Here is a 22,053-nt window from a genome sequence, read left to right on the forward strand (position 1 = left end):
AAAACCCAGCTAACTACAAAATGAATTGCTTTCCTACTAAGAGCTTTTTTATGTTTTGCTGAATAGCTTTTCTTCCTGCCAAGAAAACTACATATGATAAATACAGCACTAAATGGATATATTCTGGGTCAGAAGGGGAAGCTCACCCAGTACTCTGGAAACACACATTCCTCTACTTTGGGTGTTTTGCTGACTATGGTAAATTAACCATTTTAAAAAAAGATGGTTTGGGTTTCAGGGTTCAAGTTATGTCAACAAACATTAAACGCCGGTTCTTTCTCTTTATTTCAAAAGTGAAAGGATTAGGTCTTATGGCCCCAAACAACACCGTGGTTATTTTTACAGTTGTGCTTCTGGCCACACTCTCAAATATTACATTTTCCTTTATGTATCTCGTGAACAGCTATTTCATACATATCTATATTATGTGAGAATGTATACTAGTTACCTAGGTGTTATATACCATATGCGACTTCCGTAAGGAAATTTAAACCACAAGGATACTTTAAAATGTTTGAAGAAATACACAGCAGGTATACAGGGCTTTTTTCCTTCTTCAAATATAAGTTAATGACATTAACCAAAAAACCATGAAACTAAATCATTTAATAAACTTGGTGGATAAAAAGTGCTTCCCCAACTCTACGTCTTCCGAGTAGATGTGTGTCTATATGGATTATTTTGTATTATGAATGTGCGCATACACCAAATAGAATTTTCAAGCAGATGGTTGACTCTTTTCCCAACTTGCACTGAGGAGACAATTAGCATTTTGTGGTTCTCCCTGTCATTTTTTGGTACCAAAGTCTGACAGCCAGGATTGCTGCATTTACTAATTTAAAAGCAAAAATAAATTAATAAACTCTACCATATGAAGTAGACTTCTTATTCCAATACATGCTTTTAAAAAAGTTCAATAAAAGGCCCTGAATTGGGATGGGCTTATAACACATAAAGAATCGTTTTTATATTCTCAAATAGTTCAGAAAGTTATTTAGATAGTGCAGATTAAAAAAAAAAACCACCAGTTGGCTATGAATTATCACACAATTATGGCAAATCTAGGAGCTTATGTTCCCTAGGAGCTGCTAACATAGAGTTTAACCCCAAATTAATGTGAAAAATGTCGTTACCTAGAGATATTGTTATAGAGAATAATTGAAAGTTCTTGGAACACAGAAGGGCGTTACGTAAATATAAGCTATTAGTGCCCTTATTCATCAGAAAACCTGTTTAAAAGGTTACTCTGACTAGTGGGTAAAATTTTATTAACACTTTTATCTCCGGTGATTAAAAAAAATCTTGAAGCCTATTTTAATTAAAGTTTTCATGTTTGATATGTTTGTCTGACTTATACTACTACTAGTAAAAATAATCTAAAAGGTGCAAAAAAATTTTTTTAAACAGAAGTTGGGTATTTGACATTCTTTTCAATACCTTATTTTACTATTTAAGAAGACAGAAAAAAATACACATTGTGATTCTGCCTAGGTTTCCTTCTGCAGAGTTAACTGGGAAGAGGAGGCAGATTTGAGGGAAAAGTGTGTTGTTGCTTATTTAAACGGTTCACCATGAAACACTCCCCAGACATCAGCGTGAAAGTGTTTTTGTAGCTGGTGACTGATAGTGAGATAGTCCCGCCAGGAGATCAGAAAAAAATTAGCCGTCCTACACGGACAGGCAGTTTGACTTATTTTAAATTGACACTTCTCCTGGCAACATACAGACAAAAGGCATCTTTACAATTTTTTTGGAAAATACAAAATTATGATATACAAAGTTTTACGTCTGCATTAGGACCAAAAGGAAATATAATTTAAATTCCAATTCTGCTTAAATTTCCTTTCTTGGTCATTTGTAGAGACGTGGATGGATCTAGAGACTGTCACACAGAGTGAAATAAGTCAGAAAGAGAAACACAAATATCGTATATTAATGCATATATGTGGAACCTAGAAAAATGGTGCAGATGAACCGGTTTGCAGGGCAGAAAGTGAGACACAGGTGTAGAGAACAAATGTATGGACACATTTGTGGTGGGGTGGTGGGATGAATTGGGAGATTGGGATTGACATGTATACACTAATATGTATAAAATAGGTAACTAATAAGAACCTGCTGTATAAAAAAATAAATTAAATTAAATTCAAAAATCCAAAGAAAAAAATTTCCTTTCGTGGTGTTTATCATGAACAGGAGATATATTTGTTACCTATCCAATGTTTTGGTCATTCTTAATTATTGTGTTCAAAAACAATCATTTTTATTTCCCATGTGAAAAGAGAAAAATGACAGAGAGCGAAAGAGAGATGTAGAATGCCAGACTGAGCAGCCTGACAGAATGAACTGAAAGGTCCTGATATGTGCACAGTGCCTTATGATGTGCCAGAACATTCCCCATGACTAATTATCCCTAATATGTGCCCACCAAAGGATGCTATTTGAAGCGACTTTTGTGCTATTTGAAGTACAGTTCTAATGAAACTTACAATGCCTGGTTTTGTGGAGCTCCCTATAGTTTATAAATCACATGGGCCCTTGGTATGTTTCTCACTATGATCCTAAAAGAGTAGTAGAGCGGGCATTATTTTCTTATTTAAGTTATGGTGCAGAGAGGTCAATTGCCTGCCCGTATCAGGCAATGAAAACCATACAACAAAATGCATTTCCCTTTTTGCTTTGACTGCTAGGGAGCTCAGATCTAAATTTAATATTCAGTAAAGGTGGCTCTATCAACTTTAAAGTATGTTTGACCAGTCATTTTCTTTTTTGACCAGCCATTTTTAAAGTATGTGAAATGTTTTGTCTTGTTTGTGACATTATTATAAGACTTATCAAAGGTTTTATAAGTTACAATTTAAAAAGTTAAGGAATCTGATCAAGGGCACTCAGCCACAAATCAAGTCAGGAGTAGAAACCAGGCTGGGTCTAACTAAAGGGCCTTAAATAATTCTAAATATTCAGAGAATAATGAGGTGGAAATTCAGAGAATAATAATTTTGGAAAATATAAAAAGAGAAAATTTCATATTTCCAATAGTATGTCCCATTCTACAAGTACACTAATCCCATGAGTCACATAGGTGAAAGAGACAAGCCTTAATAAATCTCATCTGGGAGACCCGGTATCATAAAAGAAGAGAAGAGGAAGAGAACAGAAAACGCCAAACAATTTTAATATGTGATTCGTTTTAGAAGACTTTGCAGAAGAAAACACACAGGCGCAGAAACCCACTTGGACATGGATAAGGATATACATCCATTGGAAAAGAAGGTTGTAAACAAATGGAAAGTTTAAAAACATCTTGGCAGAAAAAGCAGAGGAATACACCAGATGCAGGTTTCCAAATTGGTAATTTTGTTTTTCAATGAGAAAGCCCAAGCCACTTTAATTGGCATGTTTTATTTTGGCTTAACTACAGGGGGAGGCTGGTGCAGCACAGATTATTCATGTGCCTCCTGGGAGCCCATTTCCTGGATCTAATTAATTCTAGTGTGTCTTCAGTTGTAATGAAAAAAAGCACTCTGATAATTCACAACGTAAAGAAACATTTAGCCCCTATATGTATAAAACAATGTGACTCTTAGAATCATGATCCATGCTTGTGAAACCAGAAATGTGAATGGCAACCATCAGTAGACTCTCCCACCATCCGGACTGGCCACAGCCCAGACAAGTGGCCAAGTCCTCTACCAAACCCTTGGCTTGACAGGATAGAGAAAACAGTGCACCTCTCTCCTCTAGGGAATGAACCCCTTTTAGAAGACAGTTTCAGAAAAATAGGTAATATTTAAATGTTCTGAAGAAACCAGGACCTTGCTGTGCAAAACAGTAGTAAACTGAGTTTTATGAGTTTCTATCACAAGCATATAAAATGCTTTACTGAAACGACCACTGAACTGGAAAAACTCAGGAAAAATTGCCCTGAATTCCATGTGAACACTCATAAATCTGCCCCCACCCTTTTCTCTCTCCCCAAAGCACATTCCACATAAAATCCATGTTCTACATCAGCTTGCCTCTCTTTCATAGCAACTCACAATACCACGTGCAGACCGTCAAGCGTGGACTGAAAAATCTCCCTTTGTGAAGCTCTTGTTAGCAGCAGAGAACTTTGCTGTATAAGCGGAGTCCAGGCTATTGGACAAGGCTGACTGTTGCAAAGACATTAGGAGGCATTAGCCCCAAAGGAAAAAGAAAGTAGAAAAGTGAAACATAACACGGAGAAGAAAAGCCCCGCGGGCCGGTCGAAAAAGACGATTTTGGATTACGTTCAGGCACAAAAGTAGACACTAGGACGGACTCATTTTCAAGTTGGGTAAGGCTGTCAAGATCCGCCAACGCTTAACTTATTATTTTGTTTGTACATAAAATTAGTCAATACCCACCTGGGACAAGCCTAAATGTACAGAAGCTGTTTCCGAAATATACATGATTTTGCCGTCAGATGCTACCACAAAAACAAATCCATCCAAAGTCTGTAAAAGAAAAAGCATCAGGGTAAGAGATAATAGACATTAGAGTTAAATCTGATCATTGTACTGGCACTGGGATGGAGAAATGTATAAAGTATTCAATCAACGAATATTGTTAAATGCAGAAACGGCGCCCCGGGGCCAAGAGAAGGACTATAGGTTTAGTTCCCCAGCCAGGCTCTCAAATGCTTTTGAAGGACTTTACCAGTCTTACATCTACATCACAAAAATCATGCAAAACATTCGAGAAGTCCTATCATGCTCAGTTTAAACGTAGTAGCTTTATTGTTGGGGTTATTTTAGCACTTAGCACAAATCCGGAGTTCTGTGGTACTTAGCAGAAAATCTACCACTGTATAGACCATTTCATGTCATACCACTAGAACATACGTTTTATTTGCCACAATTTTCTAGTTATCCCTAAGTACCATGTGAATAATAAATTCCGAACACTACCACTCCCCAGAAAATAAAATACCTGGTTATTTTTAACAGACTATGTCTACAAAATTAATTATTCAGAATCTGCAAGAGATCAAACAACCTTTGCAAAATTCCAGGAGAAAAAGTATCAATTTCTGAAAAATTAAAGCTACCTAAATGATATTCTGATTTTGCCTAACTTGGCTAGCCCTCAAAAAAAAAAGTAAAATTATAAGAGGTAATTAAGTCAAATAAAGGGTAATGATCATATTTATGTGTGGCAAGGATAAAAAGACTAAATTATTTTTTAAAAAGGAAACTGCATTTTATTTACTCATTCATATTTTAGATCCAGAACCAAAGAAAAGCAATAAAGTTGGTGAAAGGCCCATACAACCCACAACATTGCCCCCATAAAAAAATATTCCAAATTAATTTCTGGCCACAAATTCTATTTTTACAGCATGTAATTGAAACCAGATTACCTTTGGTTTTTCTAAATCCGCCCCCTCTTTGGAGGGGGGTCTAAAAAGAATGTAGAAGTGAAACCTGAAAGATATCCTTACATTCTGCGTCTCAAATACAGTTTTGCTGCAAAATCTTCTTTGCCAACTAAGCTATCATTAGCTTTCCCTGTGCTGAGGTTGAAATCAACATCTTGATTATAAGCCTGACTTTCATGTTTCCAACTCAGTTACAAAATATTTCCCCAACTAAACTCCTTCTCAAAGATATAAACTATTCAGCAATTTCTGAAGTTATCCACGTTTTGGCACATTTTGCATTCTTGCTTAACTCCGAAATAATTAAAGAGATACATTTAATGAAATAGTATCAGACAGCCAGCCATATGAGTAAAAGAGAAAAAGTTATCAAAATTAAATTCTGAAGGTTGCCAGCGGTAGCTTAAAAAATAATACTCTTAATGGAAAATGTTGGTTATGCTTTCATAGCTGCAAACGACCTAATGCGCTTGCGAGTGTATTAACTGCAAAGCCGCCCCTCCACAGACACACTCCGGAATTAAATAAACGTACAGTGGAGAAACTTGGGGGCGTTGACTTTGCCGCCAGGTTTTCACTGGAACTCCCTGGCACTTAGTTGTCTCTGATATTAGTGTCACTTATAATATGTAGGAACATCAAACACTTAAAATACCGCGCACGGAGCTGGACCCGAGCTTGCGGGCAGAGCAAAGGGCGCGCGGGAAGGGCTCCAAGAGCACCATTTCCCGGCCGGCTCCCACACCACTAGCTTTATGTTGTAAAAGCCTCGGGTTTCAAATACATCCCGGGATCTTCTCTTCCCCAGCTCATGCATTTAAAAAAATAAATCACGCTAGGGCATTTGGGCAAAAGAGTTTTGAAAAGATCTGCTTCTGCGAAGCGCGGAGCCGACTCGCTGACCCAAGACACAGAGTTCCGTAGCCAACTTTTTTTCCCCCCCTTATAAAGAAAACACAAAATAGAAGGAGGAAATGCAAAATAGCTCTCGGTAGGCATTTTTCGGTGGCAGAGACAAATGACGGGAGGGGGAATGAATCGGGTCGTTGATGAGGCTCTGTAAAGGGCATTTGAAAGATTCCGAGACACGAGGCGTTTCTGTGCCCACCTAGCGCCAGCCGCGGACTTGGAAGTGGCCGGTCGTGCGCACGGTTACCCCACCCGAGCCCCAGACACCGCGAAGGAAATCCGAGGTCAGGGGCGGTTTAGTAACCGCGGACCAACGGCTCCGGGCTGGGGCGCTAAGCGGCTGACACAACCAAGCAAGGACTTCCTCCGTGAGCCAGGTGACCCCGGAGGTCGCACCATGTTGTGAGCCGGACCACTTGAGTTGAACAAGGCTCCACCACTGGCTGTGGAACCTCAGGCATGTTGCTTAACCTTTCTGTGCCTCAACTTCTTGCTGTGAAAAAAATGCAGTTAAAAATAGAACACACTCTAGGTGGCTGGTGAAGAGAGATGATATAGTAAGATTCAGAACAGCTGGCCGGTAGCAAACTCTCAGTAAATGTCAACTGCTAATAATTGTTGATGCTGTCTCTCTATTGCAACCTCTCCAGACACACACAATCGTCAGACGCTTTAGGCTCTGCCTCCCTCTGGCTCAGAGCAGCCGGATCACTCCTTCTCTGGCTCCGGCGCCTGGCACAGCGTCTGGCACAGAGCAAGAGCTCCATAAAAGTTTGCCGAAGGAAGTAAGGTTGGAGAGGACTGAACCACACCCAGGGGCGCGCTTCGGCCTAGGTCTCGTGGGCTAGAGAGTGCTGGGGCTGGGGCGGGGGAGAGGGTGCCAGGTGTGGGGTTGATGGGGGGCTGGTTGAGCGGAATCCACCCGCAGTCCCGGCCCTCCGAGGGGAGTTGGGGGGAATTGGCCCGAAGTCCGATCGCTGCCTCGGGAGACCTCTGCAGCCTGGGGGCGGCCTGTGGATCCGCCCGGGGCTCCTTGAGGAGGGACCCCTGGAGACTGGGACGGTGGGGTCGGAAGGGAGCCCCTACCCGGGCGGGCCAGGGCCGTTGGTGGCGGCGGCGCTTTTCACCCCGCGGCGGTCCTACTACCTGCAGCAGGTGCGATCCCAGCTCCTTGGCGACGCTGTCCAGGGGCCCCGCGCGGCTCGGCTGTCCCCACGCGTCTCCTAAACCTGGACGGGGAATAAGGCAAACCGGTAAACAGCAGCGCCCAGCCAGGTGCCTGGGCACCCGGCGCCCCGCCAGCCGTCGCCCCTTTGCCTTTGATTAAAAAGTAAAAGGCCAGAGGAGAAATTCTCGCCGAGGCCTTGGGTCCAAGCCGGCCAGGCCCACAGCTCCCGTGGGTCGCCCACGTGCTCACGGCTCTGAAATTGCCGTTTTATTTGAAATGCCACAAAGTAATCTAATCTGCTGTGAAATTGGCCATCCTCGTAGCCAAACGGGGATATCGATTTGACCAGTAAATATTCCCCCAAGGGTCCTTCCTCTCTCCCTTCCCTGCGCCGCCGGCAGCCATGCACTTTCCCAGACAGAGAGGCCCGAACGTAAAGCCCTCGCCGTCCTGGAGGCAGCTTTTCCGGCATTAAAACAAAACAAACCAAAAATCCCAAACTTTTTCAACCCCCTGTAATCTCTCCCCTCCCCCGCCCCGGACTCTCCAGCCCTCACAGGGGCCCCAGGAGCGCCCACACTCTTCCAATCCAAGAGCTACGGCCTGGGAAGGGGTTACCTGGGGGCTTCCAGAAGGCGAACTCCTAAGTCGCCAGCGGCGGGTGGGGTACGGGCCGAAGTCGGGGAGAGCCGTGTGTATACTAGACGGTAACTGGGAGGTGTTTGTTGGCACATAATTGGGGTCTCGCAGCCCCTCCGCTTAACTGTCCCTCCAAGGCCTCCGTTGCTCCCCCACCACCTCCCCGAAGGCCACAGGTGTTACAGAAGGCGCACCAGGGCCAAGGCAGCCCAGCTCGACAGAACATCTCTCTCCTGCGCCCTCGGCTCAGCTGCCGTGTCCCCGGAGAACCCAGGCTTTGCCTGCACGCCCGGGTGAGTTTGCGGCGCTAAACGCCTGCTGGGAGAACCCCAGCCGCTCCCAGGCGTCCTGCTGGCGGCCTGGCCCGAAACCCTCCAGCGAGCGCCGCGGGCCGGGCGCGAGGCCGCAAAGACCGCGGACCGCTGTGCTAGCAACGCCCCCCCATCCCCTGCGAAGAACGCCCCCCAGGCTCTAGGCCCCTCGCGCGCCTCCCACCAGGGCTGCGACCCTGCGGGTGAGCTGTGGGTCGCGCGGGCGCGTCCGTCTCCCCTCCCACCAGAATTGCAGGTCTGACCGGGCCCCTGCCCGCTGCTCCGGGAGTGTGCGACCAGGGACCAGAGCGAATCCGAGGCCCATTCCCAAGACCGAAAAGCCCCTCCAAGCAGGCGGCAGCGAGTGGGTTTCCGGAGAGGGTCGCACAGGCACACTGGGTCTCCCCACTGTCCTTGGGGCGCCCGGGGCATCGCGGCTTCTGGAACCCTCGATCCTAGCAGGCGGAAAATGCACCTCCAGGCCCAGGGCCCCCGCAGAGACATTGGAGACCCTTCTTTTGGCAATTTCTATTATGCAACTAAGAAAGGGATGGCCTTTAATTCTTCTCCTGGGCTCTAGAATTAGAGGTTTATCCTGGTCTCCCCATAAGGAAGTGGCTAATTTCCACATATTCTTATCTCCCAAGTATGATCGCAGCCCCGCACCCCCCAGATTCCAGCACGTGAACGGAGGTGTCTCTTTAACCCCAGGAAATCACTGCCCACCCCACTCTCACTCCCAAGGATGACCACAGTGACCATATTATAGGGCCACTGGCTCTCACGGTAGGTCCTTCCTCCCCAGCCCAAGAGGCCGGCCTACTGGTGGTGGCGTTGACTCCATTTAACCAGAAATGGAAAGAACCAAAAGTTAGAAGCCTCCGGGCCCTGAATGAAGAAAAAACATAATAAGGGCCCAGGAATTCTGGTGTCCGAAAAGGGACAAAGGCGCCCCTGTAACTGTCCCTTACCCTGCTCCTGGGCCCGTCCCCTGGTTTGGGCCAAGCCACCTTTGCCAGGCTCCCTGTTGACAGTGAGCACCGCCTCCAGCCTTGGCTCCTGACAGGGCCTGGGGCAATCTGCACCTTCTTCGGGAATGACCCCCAGACCAAACTCCCCTGCCTGGGTCTCCCAAAAGCCTTGTCGAAAGCTCTGGCCTCACATGCAAAAAGTGCATTGGCCGCACAGGACAATTTTTCCGTAGGATTCAAAGCCTGTTCTCTTACATCATTATAATTTTTCGTTTTATTTCTTGATGCCTCCGCTTTGCCAGCAGGGATTTGGACCTGACACAAGGGGGAGCAGATGGTGGGGAGGCTCTCCTTAAGCATCCCTACCCCCACGCCACCTCACAGGGTGATAGTGCTGCCAGCTCTTCCATTAGAAACCTCTATGGGCGAGACTTTTCCCCTGGGCCCATAAAAATCTAATTTGGGCTGAATGCAGAGACTAAATAAGGGAAGGTTTGTAACAAAAAAATCATCTTGTTACTATAAAGTCATACATACTCCTGAAAAAGTGAGGCACTAGGCCTGTGGCCCTTATCTGGACCTCACAAAGGGCTTTATTTGTTAGAAAAATGAGGGCAGGAGTGTAAGAAGAGACTGCGCTAAGCTCCTCCAAGGTTATCAGCCATTGGTGGTCTGTTTGGCCTGATTCTGGGAAATCCCCACCCCACCCCATCCCAGTGACTGCAGGGGAGCAAGACAGGGGAGGTTCCAACCCTGGCCTGTAGTTTCCGGCCAGGGTTTGGGGTCCTGCTTGCCCTACATGTGTCAATAGGGGAATCAGATGGGCACTCCCTGCTACTGGGAATCCAGCTGGCCAGGTCACTGGGGAGGGCGGTCAGCCACTACGTCAGAGGGAAAGGGAGCCAAGTGTCCCCTTTTCCCCTCTGCCTCCAAGGGTTCGTGGGTGCTTGCACTTGTACCCACACTCAGCGAGCCGGCTGTTTGGTTTAAACCCTGTCAGGCCCTGCCCACCACAGAAGCTATCTAAATATGGTCCCTCCTCTCTGGGTGCTCAGTCAGTCAATCAACAAACAGCTCTTGGGTGCCTGCTGTACCAGGTCCTCAGCCAGGTGCAGGTCACAGACCATAAACATCAAATCACACAAACGATCTGATTTCCCAGTAAAGGGGACAGTGTGCAGGGGTTCCCTCACTGTGAGATAGGGTCACCCTCTCAGGTGAGGGTGACACACGAGTTGAGACCTGAAGGAGGCAGTTAGGTTCGCACCTTCCTCTGGACCCGTGAGCAGGACTTACTGTGGCCAGTGACCAATGGGTCCTGCCCCAGAGAAGGGTCTAGACTCGGCTAAGAACTTCCAGGATGGACAGCGGTTCTCACACTTCCCCGAGGGCAACCTCGGGTATCTAAAATGGTGGCAATTCAGTCCTCTTCTGGCTTTGGAATGGTTCGCGGTCACTGGGTCCCTGAAAAGCCCGGCCCTTGCATCCTTTTAGAAACCCACAGCTGCACAGCGGCCCAGAGGGTGTGTGAAGGGGGTGGTAGGTAGAGATGCCCCGACAGGGTTTGGCTCTGGGTGGGGTAAGGGAGGGGATTCCAGCCTGGCCTGCCTGGCCACGGGCCAGTGTCGTACATGCACAGACCACGGACGACGCAAGCGCCCAGAGACCTGGTCGCCTGATGCTTAGACCTTGCAGGATGGGAGGGTGCCTCGGCCAAGTCCGCGCTCAGGAGCGCGCCTGACCAGCGCCGCGCCGGCCAGGCTTCAGTCCGCGCCCCGGAGCGCCCCGAGCCGGTCTTGGGCGCTGGCCTCCGGGAGCTGAATCTGCGGCGCCCGCGCTCTACATCCTCGCTCCCACCTCCAGGGCCCCCGCAGTTCTGGAGTTCCCATCGCCACTGCCGAGCTTCCCGCTCCGCCTCTGTGAACTTTCCCTCCCGGACCTGGCGCACAGCCTGGCAGGCTTCCAAGTAGAGACGGGGAGAGGGTTGTAAAAACCCACTTTATTCTAAAAAATAAGTCTACTTAAAAAAAAACAAACTACATTATTTCGGGCTGCGGCAGGGAAAGGCCTCGGATCTGTGACTCCCTGTCGGATTAGGGCGAGTTTCTCCTCACCAAACCCTCTAAATAAAAGCGTTTCCATTCCCGACAACAATTTCTAGGACCGCCCTGACCCCCGCACCTCCCCTTGGCACTCAGGGTGTGTGTGTATGTGTGTGTGTGTGCGCGCACGCACGCGCATTGAATGGGAAGGACCCTGCCTGAATGTAAACCCAGACAAATCCAGCCACTGGAATAATTCAGGCCTCCAACTTCATTTACTGTGCGTGTGACATGTTCACTTCTTTGCAGTAAAAAGTTGTGGTGAGTGTTGCAGTCCCTGCCTCTCTCTCGCCCACACCTGTCTGGGATCTTGGTGGGAAGCGGGAAGAGGGGCTCTGTTCTCTTCCCACGATTGGCCTCAGCTTCCAGCTCCACTCCTGAGCTGGGACCTGCAGCCAGTCCCTCCTCGAGCCCTTTCGGTACAAGTGCCCGGAGGGGAGGCCACCCTCTGCCCCACAGCTGGGCACAGAAACCCCAGCTCCTAGGAAGAGGCCTAACCCTGGTGATTGGCCGGGGAGCTCCCGCAGCTCTGACTCGCACCTCCTGGGGCCCGGCGTGGATCACCAGATGGGGAGCTTGCCCTGCATCCTGCCCAGCGTGCTCACCATGCAGCTATGGCCAGAGAGCAGCAGACTTCTCCCACCCCGGGTGCTTCTGTGTTTCCACAGTGCCCCCTCTCCAGAAGTGAAGGCCACGCTGCAAAGAGGGCAGGGAGACCCTGGGCCCCAGCGTTTCCCTGAGCCCTGTGGGTAGCAGGTCTTCCCAACCACATTAACTCACTAAGCTTTCAATTCCGAGTCCACTGCCGGAGCCAGCCTTGCTCTCCTGCCCTCTTCCCTGCCCTTCTACCTTCCACTTCTCAGTTCGCAGTTAAAGGGGAGAAAACGGTGGGAACCCGGAAAACAGCTCAGCTTCCAACTCCAGGCAGTGAGTCCCGGAGGTCCACCGAGTGGGGTGCGCCACCGTTAAGGTCGCATCTGGCCCAAGGAAGGCAGCGAGCTTCACAGGAAGGATTGACTGGAGTAAGAACACGGTAGATTTCCACCTGCGCCTGCCTGCTTCCTCATACCCTATCCCGGGAACCCTGCGCAGCGATGGAGTTGCTAATGGGCCCATTTTACAGACAAGGAGACCGAGGCCCAGCGGGGCAGCTTGACAGAGCTGAGCCTTGAACCGGCTGTCTGGCTTGCCAGCACCCCCAAGCTTGCGTACTGGCCTCTCCGCAGAGTGTCCACCTGGGTCCAGTCGCCTCTCTGCCCCTGCCCTGGGGCTTCTCCGAGCTCCTCTTTCTCTCCTCCTGCCTGGGGGTCTCGGGATGAAAGGAGCCGAGGCCAGCGGCCTCTCCTACGCACAGAAGCACAGGCGACACAGCGGCCTTCCCGCCAGCCCTGCCCTCGCAGGGACCTTGGGAAAGGCCCGCCCCTGTCAGGTCTCAATTTCCTCAAATACTGAGGGTTAGTCTGGCGATTTCTGTGGTCCCTCGGACTGTGCTCTTCTTTTTCTAACTCCCAAAGTCCTAACTTGGCTTCTAGATTCTTCTTCACCCAGGGATCCGGCTTGGCTGTCACACAGCGAGGCCGCGCTGGGCACATTGGGTCCGCTCGGTATCTTTCCGTTCGTTGCCGAGAGCCGGAGCAGGTCCAGGAGTTCCCGCCGCGGCGCAGGACCGGGCTGGCCGCTAAAGCCTCCCTGACGCCCGCGTCCGGACCCTCGCGGCTCCGCCAGGCCCCGTCCGCCTCCCGCACCGCCTCCCTCACCGCCTCCCGCACCGCCTCCCGCACCGCCTCCCGCACCGCCTCCCTGGCGCAGTCTCCCGAGAACAGGTTAAATCAGTTTCGGATGCTGCTTCCGCGCTCCCACCCTTCGTCTTTCAGAGCCACGGGAGGGGCGAACGAGTCATTTTGCGTAATTGAGGTCTTTCTAAACGCTTCTTTTCCTCTGCCGCAGGCACCCAGCTCCTCTTCTCTCCAGTCGCAGACTGACTGGAGGGGGAAGGTCTGCAGGCCCCAGGCCTCCGAGCGCAGGGCGGCGTCCGGAGGCTGCTGGCCCACCGTGCAGGCGAGCGCCCCTGCTCCCAGCTTCAGCGCTGCAGGAAGCGCTGCGGTCTAGATCACCGCCTGCTCCCCATTTTGGAGGAATCGGGACCCCCTTAGGTTCGGGACTATTTCCAAAACTCTAGGGCCACATAGCTCTCCCCGACCCCTCCTGGAGTTCCAGTCTCGATGGTCACGCCCAGGAGAGGCCCAGGCCGCCCCTCAACTAGACCACTAGGAACAAAGCACAGGGGCCTGGTGTTCAAGGGCCAGACCACAGCCAGCGCACCCCTGCAACCTGCTCAGGGCCAAGCAATTCGGGGTCCCAAGGCCTAAAGCCTCGCTTCGCAGCACTGGAACCTACAGACCCAGTTTAATGTTTGCAGGAGCAGATACACACCGCTTTCCAGTTTTTAGCCGCTTTCCTGGAAAGCCCCAAACAACAAGCGGCTAGCAATTAGCCCCTTTCTCCAGGCCTCAATTTCTGGCTCACTTGCAATCATTTAATCTTCTGATCATGTCTTTGTAATTTGTATTTCCAGTGGGGTGGGAGGGGGACAGGAGAGAAGGCTTATGTCCTGTCTGGGCTCCACACCTGCTTTGCACTATGTGGATTAAGAAACGGTTCACCCGAGCAAACCAGTTACCATCCCTCCTCCCAGGGTTGGAAGGAGACTCAGCTCTTATGAAACCCAATTCTCCTTTAATTTTCACTGAAAACTTCAGCAGGCGACGAATCATCTCTACGTCGCTGGAGGGCCGACAAATAGCGTCCGCTGGGCCGCGGCTCCCAGCGGGACGGGCAGGAGCGGGGAGGGGGGCCCCTCAGTTGATCGGGCTGGGAAAGGAAAAGAACTTTCCCTTCTAAGAGCTCTGGGCTGTGGCAGCCGGGTCACAGGCTCCTGCTCCAGGGAGGAAAGTGCCCGCCTGGCCGCACAGCGCAGCTGGAGGGCTCCGGCGAGGACAGGCCACCGCTTCTGGCCCCCTCAGCTCCCTGGCCAGTGGCGCTCAGCTCCCCAGCCAGCACGCTGCCGAGCTGGAGGTCACGCTGGGGGCCGGGCCCCAGGAGCTCCAGCCGGGAGGTGGTGTACAGGGCAGTTTATGACCCAGAGACGATTACAAATAACAGGCTTAGGGGCGCCCACCGCAAAGAGGGCGAGTTTACTGACTTTAGGTCGATTGCCGGGCCTGGAGCTGCCTTAATGGAGGCGCCCTGCGCTGGAGAGACACCTGTCGCGGCTCTGCAGCGACCCTTCCCGTGCCCTGTGGCTAAAGTGGTCTCCCTAGGCGTGCACCGGCTTCTGATGCTCCAGAGGCTGCCACAGCTCTAGTGGCTCCTCGGCCTTCAGGTTGGGGGGTACCCATCAGGTGCTGGAGCAGAGGGTCTCAGACAAGCGCCCTAATCCCTTCCGCCAGGCCGCGGCCAACATGGCTGGGGACACCGACATTGGAAGGTGGTCGGTTCAGAACCACCGGGACACCAAAAGGGATGCTGTGGTGATCGGGCCTCCTCCAGCCCTGCTGCTCAGAGGTGCCCGCCTGGCAGCTACTGTCACCCACGGGCCGTGTGCTGGCAGGGAATGCCCACCCAGTGCGCCACCACTTCTGACCGCTGAGAGCCTGCTGGGCCCGTGGGTCCTGGCGACCCTTGCCACCATGGCTCCTGCCCCTCCGGGCTTATAATCCAATCTAGAAAAGAAAGCTATGCTCAGGCCCGCCTGCCATTTCCGAATTAACCGCCTCCCTTTCTCTCCTGCCCCATCTCGGCTCACCTGTTCGAGGCAAGTCTCTCCCACCCGGACCTCCAGAGTCCCAGCCCCAAGAACGGCGAGCAGAGAAGAGACCACCTGAGAGGCCTGAGTCTGAGGCCCAAGTCCCTGCAAGTGTTCTGCTGGGAGCTGGGGCCTGCAGGGCCTGGGCCTCCTGGTGTACTCCACTCTCACCCAGGGACCAGCAAGCACCCTTCACCTCCGGCCCGGGTGCACTGTGCTTCCCCTCCACGGAAAGAAAGTAAGAAGGAAAAAAATAAAAGGGGGAGTTAAAGAAATGAAGAAAGGAAGGAAGGAAAGAAGAAAGACCAGATTGGACTAGTACGCTCATGGAACGATCCCTGGTCCGCCCTCCCTACCCCCCAGCCCTGGGCCAGAAGATGGCCTGGTGTCTCTGGCACCAGGGCCCTGGCCCCTCTCTCCAGGAGGAGAAGAAGTTCCCGGAGCGACCTCCCCAAGATGTTTTGGCACCAGCCAGAAGGCTCAGGCAGCCCCTCCGGGCCAGCTCTGGCTCCCCGCTTGGGCCCCCTAGCGCTCCCGGCCGCCCACCTGCGGCCTCACCTTCGGGAAAGACAGCGCGCATCTTCAGGTAGCTCGTGGTGAGTCGGATGATGGACGCTTTGTCCAGCTGCGAGGTGATGGCCGATGGCAGCGGGAGCAGCTTGGCCAGCTCATAAAACTCGCCATTTTCCTTCTCCCTCCTGGTCTTGGCCGCATTCTTCGACTTCTCCTTCATCGCGCCTCGGCTCCGGGCATATTAGACCCGGCCGCGCTCCAGGCCCGCGGAGCTCCGCTCTGGCTGCAGCGGCGGCGACGGGGAAGGGGGCCCCGCAGACCAGGTGAGCGTGGGGCGCCGGCCGTGGGCAGGTGCGTGAGGCCGACCAGGGGCACCAAGACGCCTTTCTGCAGCCGTGGGCCGGGAGCTCGGCGCAACCCGGGGACGCCGCCTCGCGCTCCTCCCGCCACCGCCCCGGGCGCAGCCTCCTCCGGGCCGGACTGTCCCGCGGCGACCCGAGCCCTGGCTTCCCGCTCGCTTCGGCTCGCTCTTCCTTCCTCCCTCTTGTCTCCCCTGCCTCGGCTTTCCTTAGGGGTGGAGAGTGGCCGGCGAGGAGGCGGCGGTGCTGTTTAGTCCTTGGCCGGGTGTTCGTACCCGCTGCCGTGAGGCCCCTCCAGGCTGGAGGACGGCACGGGCGGCTGCGGCTGCGGAGCCATGGAGCGGGAGGGGAGCGGACGCGGCTGGGGCCCGGCCCGGGTGCGCTCTCCTGCCCTCCCTGGCGGTTCCCTGTGCCTGGTGATGCGGCGCCCGGAGCCCGCGATCTGTCGCGAGGCGCAGAAGCTCAGCGGTCCACGTGCAACCGAGCCGCGTTTGTTTATGGCGGACCCGCCTTCGGGCGGAGCACTCGGCCGCCGCGTCCCGGGGAGGAGGGGGGGCAGGAAGGGGGGGAGGGACCGCGGCGGGGGCGGGGGCGGCCAACCTCGCCTACCGACCCCACCGCGGCCCCGGAGTCACAGGCGCGCCTCCCTGTCGCTGCCTCCAGGGACTCTCCCGGGCGAGACCCGCGCGCTCCCGGCCTGGAGGAAATCGCGGTGAGTGCTCAGGGCGCGCGGCGGGGACCGGCTCTGGCGGGCGGGTCGCGGGACCTGGGCGCTAGGAGGAGCGGCGGGGAGGGGCTGAGGAGGGAGCGAGGGAGGAAGCGGTACGGAGACCTCGTCTGTGGCTCCGGCGCAGGTACTGCGCGGGCGCTGCCTGAGTGCCCAGCGGAGGACTGAGTCCTCCGAGCCCGCGCGGGCCCCGAGCCCTCACTCTCCCCAGTTTGCAGGTCCGAGAGCCGAAAGTGGTGGCGGTGGGGAGGCCAGAGGGGAAGGACCACCCCCGTCCCCAGGAAGCGGCGCGAGTAGGGTTCGGAAGTGACCCTTATGCCCTTTCTCTCCTGTAAACAGGAGAGCGAAAGGAGATTGGCGCCTTCCCCGGAGGGGTTGGAGGCCGCGGGGACGCGCGGATCGGACGGAGAGAGGGGCGGGGGAGCCGAACCTACCGGTGAGGCCTTGCCCTGGGCAGCGGTGGGAACAGGGCCCAATAGTACCCGTCCCTGCAGCCCGATCCAGTGCGGCAGGAATTTCAGGGAAGCCGGCTGGGGCGGGTGCTTCAGGGCGAGGAGCACCGAGCGAGGGTCATCGGACAAGCGTTCGTGGTGGCCAGGGTGATGGGGGCAGGAGGCAGCTGGCGCAGAGAGGCGCAGTCGGAGACTGCGGCCGGCCGTAGGGCGTCCCGGCGCCTTCCCTCAGGGCCACACTGGACCTCGAGTCCTCTTGTATACCCCACCTCACTGTCGGTGCCTGCAACCCCGGAGGATCCTCCTAGCTACCCCGGCCACGAGGTAGCCCCCATCCCTTCCCTTCTAGAAGCCCGAACCCTCCGGACGCAGTGTGGACGCATGCACTGGGAGGACCCCAGCTTCCTGGCGCGGGGGGTCAGAGGGCAGCCGCAGTGGACGCAGGGCGCGGGGTCCTGGGGTCCCTCGGACGTGTGCCGAGGCTGTAGGCTGTGGGGGCCTGATCTGGAGGTCAGCTCGGGAGGGGAGACGCCGGAGCCTTGGGGCCCAGCGCTAGGATCTCCGTTCTAGGTGCCTTCTCTCTCCCCCGGCCCGGGAGGAGCCTGCGGCTCCGCGCGCTCACTGCCGTTACAATGACTTGGTGCTCGCCTCCCTCCCCCGCGTCTGGAGGGCAGGGCCTACAGCGACCTCGTCGGCAGCAGGCGCTCCTGACCCCTTTCCAGGGACCTCTTTGAAGGTCAGAAGTTCGATGGCGTTGGAGGCGTCGTAGTTCCCTCGGTGGGCAGGACATCGTGTGCAGACCCGGGCTCGGCCTCACCTGCCCCGGCGCCCTGCGGAACCCACAGCCGTGGCCTTGCTCGAAACCACCGAGCCGCGCGAGCTTCGGAGTTGGTGCCTCCCCACCAAATGCCGGGCGCATGTAGGAACCAGCGCTTTTCCTTGGGGTTTCGGATCCAGGAGCGCTTTCCTTTTTCCAGCCGTGAGCGCAGAGGGTTGGGGGTGGGGCGCGCGAGCGGCTCGGGTACGTAGTGGCCAAACGCAAGGCTCCCGGCCCGCTTCCCCGCCCGGAGTCCCGCACCCCGCTGCGGGGACAGCCGTGGTCTCCCGGCTTCCGGGAGAAGGAGCTCCAGGGGGGAAGGGATTGCCGGCTGGGCCCCGCCGCCGCTTGCTCAGGCCGCCCCCGTGTGCGCTCCGGCACCTTCCTGGCTTCGGGAGGATTTAAGGCTTCCCTCACCCCCACGATTTCCGATCCTCAATTATGGACCCGGGAGAATTCCTCCTGGGCTTGAAAGGGATTACCCAGATCGCAGAAACATGGTTAAGTGCAAGTGGGAGAAACTCGACAAGTAACAGGAACAGAAACGTTCCTTAAACCAAAGTTCCTGGATTTCACGGGAAATTGTACTTGAGATCTCGATACCCGGTTTTCAGCAGTGGCAGCCGCTGTTGCATCTGCGAGACATGTTCGAATCGCGTGGTGTGAGACGTAGCATAACGGAGCGTTGGAAGATTCACAGATGTTTGGCTGTGGGGCACTTTAGGGCCCACAGTGTGCTCCAGCAAATGCCCAAGTGGGCCTTTTATCACCTTCCCCCCAACACATTCATTCAACACACACACACAGCGCGCGGAGATGGGCCTGGGCTCCCGCACAGCACCACCGAAAGAACACAAAGTACTTCGGCGCGAACTTCGAGGTTTCCCCAGTTGGGAAGAATAGTGATGTCTGCGTGGAATGGCGAAGGAAGAACCCCTGAGCTTGGATGGGGTCATCCTAGGGCTCTCCCTGCCGAAGGGAAAGCCTGAGGCCCTTAGGACACCCACAGGATAGAAGCTCTGTGTAAATTGGAAAAAGCACTAAACGCGTGCTAATTGGAGTGATCAGAAGCCGGCGGCCGCCGGTTGGGACACCTACTGCGTAGTCCTTGCTCCAGGCTCCTGGTGCAGGGAGTACCTCCTAGTCTATACTTTGAGTCGAAAGTCGAGCGCTTCGCGCAGAGCACGGAGACGGGCCCGCAGGGGAGAAGCATAGGGCAACGAAAGACCCCTCAGTCCCGGGCATCACCCAGAAACGGCGGTTCTCCTACTGGCCCGGAAGGAGTTGGCAGGATCTGGAATGACGAGAGGCCGGGGGCAGGAAGAGGGCAGGTGGAAAGAGGGGTCGGACCACGAGTCCAATAAGCTTTTGCAGCGCTTGCGGGGCGCCACCAGCCCCAGTCTGTCCTGCTTCCCAGCGCCTAGGCGCACCCCGAGGCGCACGAGCACGCCTGCGCTTACCCCCACCTCTTAGAAATTTTCCATTAGGAAGCTGATCGGGAAGAAATCGAGGCCCTAGAGGAAAGGGGCGGGGCCCGGCCGACCCGCATCTGCTTGGATTTTCCGCTTCAGATGCTCCGCAACTGTCTTCCCGGGGCCGCACCCGGCGCCTACCTGAGGCCCATCCTCCGCGGAAAGCGACTTTCGCGTGAGATCAAGGGGGAAACGCGCAGATGTTCCACTAGGGATGGGCTGCTGCGGTGGCAGAAGGGGACCAGAGACTTTGTCCCTGAGGAGGTGGGGAGGGGAAGAGTTCTCCCAGGCCTAGCACTAGATTTGGGGGAAGGGGTTGGAAACTCTGAAGTGGTGTTTAAGGAGAACTTCAACCGCCCAAACAAGCCGGGACAGCAGGAAACCCAGGACTATGGACATGTGAACCTATTCGATTTATAAACTCTTGTGTACACAGGCAATTAGCATGATGTGGTTACTTCAGAAAATCCCGCTTGGGTCCAGTATCACAAATGTGAGTACTTCAAGGCTGGGAGGCACATTTGGTCTGAGCTATCTGAAAAGGTACTTCGATTTTTCACTCCTTTCCTTGTGGAAGACCCGTGGAGATATCATCCACTTTTTCTGGGGTCATTGCTACTCCCAGAAAGGCTCGGACAACAGTTACAACATTACCTCCCATTGTATAAAAGTAATTACAGATATCCAGAGCCATTTCGCAATGATTCGTTCCTTGAGAGGTCGAGACAGTAACTAGCTCTGCTCACACGTTCCTAAGTAGTAGAGGGAGAGAAGTTTATTTCTTTTTGTTTTGTTTTGCTTTTAATAAGTTGTTTCACTGGAAGTTATCCCTTAGGAGAAAGTGTTCGCTTTTAGGTTGGTCGGCTTCTCTCTGATTATTTGATTACATCACAGTAACTAGGGCAGACCCGCCCTCCTGCACAGGGTCCTGGGGTCCCTTGGTGCTTGTGTGTTCGGTCCTCGGCAGGGTGCCCCAAGTGGCTCTGCGGGGGGGGGGCAGGGAGGGGAGGGAAGGAGGCACCATCCAGTGGGGGATCATTCCCACCTCCCAGTCGCCTATCCCGGCCTGCTCGAGGCTGACTCTGCTCCCTGGGATTCCGGAAAGAGCGCAGTCCTTCTCGGACTTGGTTGTCCGGGACGGCTTCGGGTTCTGGGATTGCGGGCTTGAGGGGGCCCGCCGGGGCAGTGCCTCCTATCCGAGGGACAGAGCAGCTACTGCGTACTTCTCTCCCTCACTCAAGGCGATGCATTTAGGGATCAAAATCAGTGTCACTGGTAATTAATTATAGTGATTAGCACAGTCCCCAGCGAGGGCCACAGGGAGCCACTGAAGCCGCGCCAGGTTTGGGGAAACCGCCACACGTTTCTTCTAATTTTACCTGGGGGGCGGGGGGCGGTGGTGAGAGGGCAGCCCTTTCCTCTGCACTCCTTCGCTGTCTCCCAGCCCCAGCCCCGCTTTCTCCCCCGTCTCTGAGAAGGTGCCCGGGACTTTGGCACCCCTCCCCGTTGCACACACATCCGGCGTCCTCCGGAGAGAGCGAGGATTCTATTTTGTTGGAGCGCACGCAGCGCCCGGCGCCCAGGAGCGGCGCTCAGGGACCGGCCAGGGATCCGGGCCGAAGGAGAGGGGAGCCGAGTGTCCTGCGCCGACCTTCTGCGCCCTTTCTACGACCCGGCGGCACGAAGCCTCCGCAGCCCGCTCCCAGAGTGCTCTCGCTCCGGCTTAACAGAAACGTCGCCTCAAAGTCCTGGTTCGGGGAGAGGCAGCCCATCCGCTCCCCGGCAAAACCTCGCTTTTCGCCTCCAGCGAGCCCGCGGTCGTGTCTGGAAACCCTTGAGCTGGAGGAGTCTTTGCAGTCTGGTGTGCGCTGAAATTCCTCAGTGGTTCTATCAATGACATGCCGCCTTGAAATCCGAAAACTAATTAGTTCATTAACGACGGCGCTGAAACCGCCTTTCAAAAAACATCAACCAAAACTTTTCCTTAAAAAAAAAATCTACCCACCAGAGACACATATTTCTGCACATCAAAGAAAGCACAAACATGATAGGCTTAATTTTCTTTTTCTAGCAGGTAATAATAGTAACAGCCAACCCTTAATGTAAGGCTGACTATAATATAGGGCTATTACAATGCTTTAAAGACACAAACTCGTTTTATTTAATTAATATAATTATTAATATAATGTTCGCAAAGCAAAGCGAACATTGAGGGAAACCTCCCTAATCTAAACAAATCTGTAGGAAGAGGTACGCTAATTCATTCGCGGTTTAGTAGAGAAAGTTACAGAAAGGCCAGCGAGCAGGCGGGCCGGCTGGATCGGCTCCCTCCAGCCTGGCCTGAGCGCGCGCAGCCGTCCCAACCCGGGGCGTGAGTATCTTCCTGCTTCGCGCAGATTTTTATTTT

At 53.7% G+C, this 22,053-nt stretch overlaps 1 protein-coding gene across 1 annotated transcript in view; it reads right to left on the reverse strand.

Annotated features, from left to right (window-relative positions):
• Positions 1-16,039, reverse strand: part of SIM2 (SIM bHLH transcription factor 2) — a gene marked incomplete at both ends in the record, with an annotated part of 44,987 nt that extends 28,948 nt beyond the window's left edge. The window contains 3 exons of the mRNA XM_082839165.1: positions 4,389-4,478; positions 7,457-7,539; positions 15,865-16,039. Of these exons, the coding sequence (XP_082695291.1) occupies positions 4,389-4,478; positions 7,457-7,539; positions 15,865-16,039 (348 nt within the window). The remainder of the gene's footprint in view (positions 1-4,388; positions 4,479-7,456; positions 7,540-15,864) is intronic.
• Positions 16,040-22,053: the final 6,014 nt, after the last annotated feature.

This window comes from Leucopleurus acutus (assembly GCF_964270905.1).
Source record: "Leucopleurus acutus genome assembly, chromosome: 5".
In the NCBI taxonomy this organism is placed as follows: domain Eukaryota; kingdom Metazoa; phylum Chordata; class Mammalia; order Artiodactyla; family Delphinidae; genus Leucopleurus; species Leucopleurus acutus.